This window comes from Myotis davidii, unplaced genomic scaffold (assembly GCF_000327345.1).
Source record: "Myotis davidii unplaced genomic scaffold, ASM32734v1 scaffold268, whole genome shotgun sequence".
NCBI classification, from domain to species: domain Eukaryota; kingdom Metazoa; phylum Chordata; class Mammalia; order Chiroptera; family Vespertilionidae; genus Myotis; species Myotis davidii.
Genome location: NW_006383015.1, coordinates 6,256,122 through 6,264,421, shown reverse-complemented (window position 1 = coordinate 6,264,421; position 8,300 = coordinate 6,256,122). Strand labels below are relative to the sequence as shown.

The 8,300-nt window shown below is 40.8% G+C and overlaps 1 protein-coding gene across 1 annotated transcript in view; it reads left to right on the top strand.

Moving 5' to 3' along the window:
- UNC80 (unc-80 homolog, NALCN activator) overlaps positions 1-8,300 on the top strand; it is a 207,940-nt gene that overhangs the window by 56,812 nt on the left and 142,828 nt on the right. The window contains exons 9-12 of the mRNA XM_015558108.1: positions 2,193-2,409; positions 3,064-3,204; positions 4,469-4,737; positions 5,791-6,156. Coding sequence (XP_015413594.1) covers positions 2,193-2,409; positions 3,064-3,204; positions 4,469-4,737; positions 5,791-6,156 — 993 coding nt within the window. The remainder of the gene's footprint in view (positions 1-2,192; positions 2,410-3,063; positions 3,205-4,468; positions 4,738-5,790; positions 6,157-8,300) is intronic.

Sequence of the window (8,300 nt, the reverse complement as noted above, 5' to 3'; positions counted from 1 at the left end):
GGGGGCAGGCCCAGCCACTCACTGACTAGTGCCATTCCCTGATTGGCCTGTGGGTCGCCTCCTGCAGAGGGAGGCCAGACAGCGGCTTAGTCCTGTCAGTCGGACATCCAACAAGGGCTCCTAGTCTGCAAAAGGGCACAGGCTGGCACCCCCCCGCCCAGTGTACGAATTTTCATGCACCAGGCCTCTAGTTTTATTATAAAAATTCTGTATACTTACGGTAGAAATTTGTAAAGTACATATAAAGAAGCAGAAAAGAAATCACTCATCCTATCATATAGAACTATTGTCGTGTTGTCATTAGAATGGATTTATTTTTAGTATAAATAATTTTTACTACATATTAAGGTTTTGTTTCTTTGTTTACTGTAAAAATAACTGAGAACTTAGCATTAGAAAGTTATTTTCTTGGCCAAAAGCTACCTATTTTAAACTTTACTTTCTTTATAAAACCTTTTCATTGATTTTTTTATTAGAACATAAATTGTTTCTGACCCCTCTCCATAGTGACATGAGACTCCATTTTAACTATCCTATATAATAAAAGGCTAATATGCAAATTGACCAAACAGCAGAATGACCAATCACTATGAGGCGCACTGACCACTAGGGGCAGACTTTCAATGCAGGAGCTGCCCCCTGGTGGTCAGTGCACTCCCACAGGAGGAGCGCCTCTCAGCCAGAAGCCAGGCTCACAGCTGGTGAGTGCAGCAGTGGTGGTGGGAGCCTCTCCTGCCTCCGCTGCAGGTTAGCAGTAAGGAGCGAGGGGTCCCGGACTGTGAGAGCCCCAGACCGTGAGAGGGCACAGGCTGGGCTGAGGGACTCTCCCCCCACCAGTGCATGATTTTCATGCACCGGGACTCTAATTTAGATATAAAGCCCTAAGTCGTTAGTCATTAGTCGTTAGTCATAACCTTTGTTATCTATTAAGGATCTCACCATGAAGTGTAATGAAGATGAAAAATCTCTCAGTCCTGAGGCCTTTTCCAAGGTGTCCTTGACCAATCTGCGTAGGTCTGCAGTCCCAGATCTTTCTTCTGACCTTGGCATGAACATTTTTAAGAAGGTGAGTAGAGCCACTTACCCTATTGATATTTTGGTAATAAAAAAATTCATTAGGTGCTTCTAACCATGCTGCTGTATGGGTGGGGTGGGAAAGGACCCCGGGGAACGAAAGTCATCTCCCAGTTTAATCGGTTAACTGCCATGCATCCAAAATGGAAACCATCCCCACACGCCACAATATTTTGAATTTAATTTAAAAACTCATCTGACTCTGGAGTTGAATAAAGGATGCCATCTTCTTCTTGCGAGGTGCTTGGTTCAATTACTTCTTTATCTGATGCCATTTATGGGGATTGAATTTTATTTGCACAATATATTACAATGATAAATTCAACAATAGAATAATGATAATTTTCAATTCTACAGAAATATCAAAAGCGAGCACGAAAAAAATAAACCGAGCACGAAATAAAAATAAACAGTCGACACAAAAAGCCCCCAAAACACTAAATTTTGTTAATGCGCCAAAGACGAAATCTGTAAATAAATGAAGAATACACACCATGTTTACCATTTTAGGCGTGAAATTCATGATAACACAAACAAATCTCAAGTGTTGCAGTGTTTATCTCTCGCGCATCTGAGTGGCAGCCCTATATATCGATACTGGAATTTCTTCCATATGCGCTGGAATATTTACGAATTTAAGTTACCGTGATTTTCTTTACAAACCCAGAGATGTCACTGACAAGTCTAATTTTAAAACTGGGTGACCAGAGTTGATAAGCGAGGTTTGCGGCTCTACGAGTAGATGCATGTGGCGTGTGGGGAAGGTCCGCCGCTTGTGTCTATAGATGCTTATGGCAAACAAAGGGTTAACACTGGCTTGCAGCATCACCTCTGTGTGCACGCTGATGTGGCTGGTCCAGGGACCACACTTGGAGAAAAACTTTTCTAATCGACCCAGCAAAAACCCCAGGGAACATGCTTCCTTTTTCATTCCTTTCCCTCTTTAAAACACATGTGAACATTTCTCCCATCTCTATCCCATGATATTCGGTGACTCTCTGGGTCTCCTCTTCCTGCAGCATTTGCTACATTTTAGGGCAGGTCATGGAGCCTTTTGGGGAGCAAACTGGAAGCTCTCCTTTGCCCGGAGCCTAACCCTTCACCTCTCACCCTCGTAGTTCAAGAGTCGCAAAGAAGACCGGGAGAGGAAGGGCTCCATCCCCTTGCACCACCCGGGGAAGAGGAGGCCGCGGAGAATGGGCGTGCCCTTCCTGCTTCACGAGGACCACCTGGACGTGTCCCCCACCCGCAGCACCTTCTCCTTCGGAAGCTTCTCTGCGCTGGGAGAAGACCGGCGAGGCATTGAGAAAGGCGGCTGGCAGACCACCATCCTAGGTGACCGCAGGACCTCCCAGAGTAGGGCCGAGCTTGAGTAACCCATTTAGGAATCTGGATCTAGGTCTCTGGGGCAAATGTGGGTCTTCCTGGAACAGATTAGTCAAGAAATTTGGGCCCAAATGTGAGTACCCTGTACAAAATAATGCTGCGTCCCCACAGCCAAAGAAGTGTAGATAATTGAATTAATTATTCAAGAATCTTCTGTAATGAGACAGGTAATGGCCCCATTTCTTAAATATTCTAAACATGGAAACATGGCCTTCGAGGGGCCTGTGCATTCGTGTTCCTTGTGAATCCAAAGACAGACTTTAATGTGACTGCTAAAAAGGAAAGAGTAAAGAAAAGAAACATTTTTCTTTCTGGCTGGCATGTTAAGAAGGCCAGCTTAAAGTTAAGAGCTGACAGCTACCTGGGGCCCAGCAGATGGTGCCTGACATTTGGCTTAGGTCGGGGCTGACCTTGTCACAGGCAGCATCATCAATCACCTTGACTCTGTCCGTTCCCAAGGCAAGTTCAAGTCCTGCTGTTTGACTGCGCCTTACGTGCTTCCTAATACCCCCTCACTCTCAAGACTGTCCTTTCAAAAGACAAAATCTCAGCGAGTGTCTTGCAGTTTTGAAAACCCTCTTGTGATATTCTTGTCCATCTCAGGGAAGTTTACCCGGCGGGGCAGTTCTGACGCAGCCACGGAGATGGAGAGCTTGAGCGCCAAGCACTCCCACTCTCATCACACCCTGGTGAGTGACCTGCCGGACCACTCCAACAGCCACGGAGAGAACACCTTCAGGGAAGGTGGGTCGGAGGCTGCGCCCGCAGGCGGGAGTTCAGGTTCCTTTTCCTGCTTCCTGTTTTTACTCCGTGTTCCATTTCATTATACTCTGGCTCCTTGTGCTTTCTGAAAATGCGCATCCATGTAGAATATTGCTTGGTAATTTACTTGTGAGCCATTATCAAAATTTCCTTAGTGGCAAGGGCTACTGGACAGCACACTAGAAACCCCATATGTCTCAGAAGGAAAGCAAGGGCAGGCCATTCATCTTTTGTTTTCAACGATCATGGACCCACAGGGCTAGATGAGACTTGGAGGACAGTTAGATACGGGACTTCATTCCCCTCTATGATGTCCCTCTGAAGGGTTAGGCACCTTCAGCAGCAGGGTAGTCACTGCCTTCTGAAGTCACCAGTACCTTTTTCAGACAGCTTCCACTTCAGATAAATGCATTATGTGCTTTATATGAGCAAACGTGTCTGTGGGTGAAATTCGAGATGGGTTCTTATTCTGTGCTCTCAACCTATGAGCATAAATTAATCCCTCTTTTCTCTAGATTGCACTTCAAGTATTTGATGACACCGATTTTTAAAAAAATATATTTGTATTGACTTCAGAGAGGAAGGGGGAGGTAGAGAGAGATAGAAATATTAATGATGAGAGAAAATCATTGATTGGCTGCCTCTTGCATGCCCCCTACTGGGGATCAAGCCTGCAACCCGGGCATATGTCCTTAACTGGAATCGAACCCAGGATCCTTCAGTCCGCAGGCCGACGCTCTATACACTGAGCCAACCCAGCTAGGGCTGATGATATCTATTAGTGACCATCACAGATTTATGTCCCATTTCTCTAAAGAAAAGGAGAAAAAAAAATCCTTGTTTGTTGTTGCTCAACTATACTAGATAAAACCAAATATTTAAACAGCTACAAAGTAGGGAAATACTCCAAGTAAACTTGTTTAACTATAGTAATAGGGTCCATCATTTCATAGTGGGTAAAATCCACCTTCTATCTAGACAAAAGTTAAATTCTAGCCCGGGTTTTAAGAAAGCTAGCTGGAATTCACATTTTTCTATAACCTTCATTATTTATCAGCTATTCATGACATAGCCTTAATACCTGCAGCATTCTGTGGGAGTTGAGAATAGCTCTTTGACTATAAGTGAAACATCTGTAAAAGCTACAGCTGTGATTGTGGTCATATTTCAGATAATAGTGTATGTGTCTAATGTGATGTCCCAGGTTAATATGGAGAAAACTAAGACATTGCTTTCCTTTTATTAGTGAGATCCCAGATCTCCACGATCACAGTTGCAACCTTCAATACCACATTGGCGTCATTCAACGTAGGCTACGCAGACTTCTTCAATGAGCATATGAGGAAGCTCTGCAACCAGGTGCCTATCCCAGAGATAACGCATGAGCCCCTGGCCTGTGCGAACCTGCCACGAAGCCTCACGGACTCCTGTATAAACTACAGCTACTTGGAGGACACAGAGCATATTGATGGGACCAATAACTTTGTTCACAAAAATGGCATGCTTGACCTTTCTGTAAGGACCACGGATTTTTCTTACTGAAGCTTGAAAGATACTGATTCTTTGGTTCAGTTTTTACTATGTTGTGTAAAGTGGGCATAGGAAGTCTTAGAAATGTTGAATCTTCAAATGAAAAAAAAATCCATATGAAAAATTTCATAAATGTGTTAACCCTCTTAGCTACACCTTCCCCCTTTATTTTCAAGAATTACTTTACATTTGACCTCCTCTCAGAATATTTCTAACCCAAAAGCATTAGTGAATCCTGAATACTCATATATAAATATGCATAAATGTGAGTGTGTTTGCTAAGTCCCTTTTTTCCAGAACGAGAGTAAGAAATTCTCAGTTTCTTTTCTTTTCTTATAAAAATAACATGACTATAAACCTCCTGTGTAGCAGGGGAAAATGAACAGAAGTCCAATAAAATATTTAAACTTGCATTCTTAAGGATGCCTGTCTTGATTATAGTTATTAGCACAATGGGAGGGTTGTTATATTTTACAATTATATTTCACAAAACTTTTTATTTCACGTTAGGGAACTGGATCAGCAAATAATTTAAAACATTAAAATAAAAAGACATAATTTAAAAAGGCAAACATTTTGTATTTAAAATTGAAATGTAAATAATGATACAATTGTGAATGTGCAAATGTTCCTCTATTATGTGCATAAGGAAGTCATTTTTTCTTTATCCATTATTGGTGGAGAGTGAAAGGCAGAGAATTAAAATATGTTGATTTAAAAAGAAATTGAACAAGTTTCCTTTTGGACAAATGTTCTTCCATTAATTCATTATACTTCACTATCCCCATTAACTGTCTATATCATGGCAAGTTTGGGAATATATGCATTTTTAATTCATTGAGTGTTTTGTACTCTATATTAAGCACATAAACAAGGTTCCAAACCAACTTAGAAATATCTGAAAATTATCTGAATTAATTATACCCAAATGCATAGAACATCCTAAAAGAAACCGATTAAACAGAATAACTGAATCTTTATAGGAAGAGATAATCCAAGTAATTTAATCAGCCTCTGTTTATTTTTGTCTTTCCCCAGGTGGTTCTGAAGGCTGTTTATCTTGTCCTTAACCATGACATCAGTTCTCGAATCTGTGATGTGGCACTAAACATTGTTGAATGCTTGCTTCAACTTGGTGTGGTGCCCTGTATAGAAAAGAACAGAAAGAAGAGTGAAAATAAGGAAAATGAGACTGTGGAAAAAAGACCAAGTGAGGGAACTTTCCAGTTCAAAGGAGTATCTGGAAGTTCCTGTGGATTTGGGGGCCCTTCAGTTAGTGGAGCTGGAGATGGTGGAGGAGAAGAAGGAGGAGGTGGAGATGGAGGAGGTGGAGGAGGCGATGGAGGAGGAGGTGGAGGAGGTGGAGGTGGCCCTTATGAGAAGAATGATAAGAACCAAGATAAGGTATGACTGAACTACCTTCTGTGTCCTGAGGAATGTTTCCCCTCACTACTTTCCAGTGTGTGTTTCTCAGCAATTTGTTGACTCAGAACAACACCTAATACCTAGAGCAAGAGACTGTTAAATCTAGAAATCTCTTCATTAGGTCTTCAGCAGGCATCAGTGGAAAGAGATAAAACTGTATTCTAAATTCAAGAACCATTGCCATCCAAGCAATGTTAGACCTAATTTCCTGGTCATGTTATTTCTGCAAAAGAACATCTCAGATACACTATCTGACCACAATTTCAGTCTGCCACCAAGAATGGCCTCTTTCTCAAGACCCTCAGGGTCTGACCTAGTTGAGCATTGTTCTAGTCCAGTGGTCGGCAAACTTATTAGTCAACAGAGCCAAATATCAACAGTACAACGATTGAAATTTCTTTTGAGAGCCAAATATTTTGCACTTAAATTATATAGGTAGGTACATTGTTATTCACTTAATTAGGGTCCTCCTACGGCTTAGGAAGAGCCACACTCAAGGGGCCAAAGAGCCGCATGTGGCTCGTGAGCCGCAGTTTGCCGACCACTGCTCTAGTCTCCTCAGGCTACCATAATATCATAGATTAGGTGGTTTAAGCAACAGAAATTTATTTTTCACAGTTCTGGAGATTGGGAAGTCCAAGATTAAGGTGCAAGCAAGGTGTTCCATTCTGAGGCCTCTTCTCTTGGTTTGTAGATGACCACCCTCTTGCTGTGTGCTCACATGTCCTATATTTAATGCGTGCGCATTAAAAATAATATTTTTCTCCATCTCTTTCCAGTCCCACTGGGTGTATGTTTAATGTGTAGTTGTCATCTGTGTTTCTTCATCTATTATTTCATCTATTATTTACTCCTAACTTCCCAATATTCTTGGACTGTGATCCAAATATTCCTTCCCCAATATTCTTGGGTTCCTGAACCTTTTCTTCAGGGTTTTCTTCTCCTGATATACATAATGTTTTCGAATTCTAATAGTATGTTCTGATACTTAAGGTTTTCAGCTTCTTAGCTCTTCATACATCACTGATGACTATCCAAGAATCCTCAGAGCTTACTTTAGGTAAAAATTATCTAAAGGATGGTACAGCTCACAAGGGATTTTATCTTGGACTCTGAAACCTAAGGTATCATTCAGTCAGCAGTTATGTAAGAATTAGCAACCAAATACAATCTGTAAGGACCAAATTTATAAACACAGCAAACAGTGAGATTCTTAATGAAGTTCCATTTTTTTAACCTATCAATTTAGGCTGGTCACTAAAAGAGATAATAGATGGTGGTGTGTCCATTACAGTATTCAAGGGAAAAAGAAGAAAAAAATAGAAGTTAAAAGAGACAAAAGTTTTCATAAGCTTTTATCTGTAAAATGTAGATATTTCAACTAAATTGATGAGGGTTTTGCTATATAGCCTAAGAATCTCTGAGGTTCATTAATAGTATTATGTTTTTGTTTTTAGTTCTGATTTTTATCCAATTAATATTTTCATCTAATTTTTTATTTTTTTAATCCTCACCTGAGGATATTTTCCACTGAAAGAGTGGAAGAGAGAGGGAAAGACAGAGATAAATATCAGTGTGAGAGAAACTTATCAATTGGTTGCCTCCTGTACAAACCCTGACCAGGGCCTGGGCTGGGGAGGAGCCTGAAACCCAGGTACATGCTCTTGACCGGAATCAAACCCAGGACCCTTCAGTCCACAGGCTGACATTCTATCCACTGAGCCAAACAAGCTAGGGCTAATTTCTTATTGAAGACCTACAGTTCTCTGTCTTATTTAAAATCTAGATATTATACTAGATACTTGATAATATAAGTGTTACTTTGATTAGTATGGAAATTTTTAAAGTCAGATTAAGTGGTTTCAAAAACAGACACCAAGATATAAATGTTTTATACTTAGTTCTGCAAAATAGTATTCTTTGTAGTACAAAGAATTTATAAAATTTATAAAATAAAATATGACTGTAGGTCAAGTTCATTGGGCTTGTGCGTCACACAGGTCTGTTCTTTCCCAAACCCATCTGTTACTTTCAATGACATCAGAGGGTTTATCTAATTTTGCAACCTGGTAAATACCAGAAACAAGGGGAATTTATTATATTCAGAAAGGAAGATCTAATTT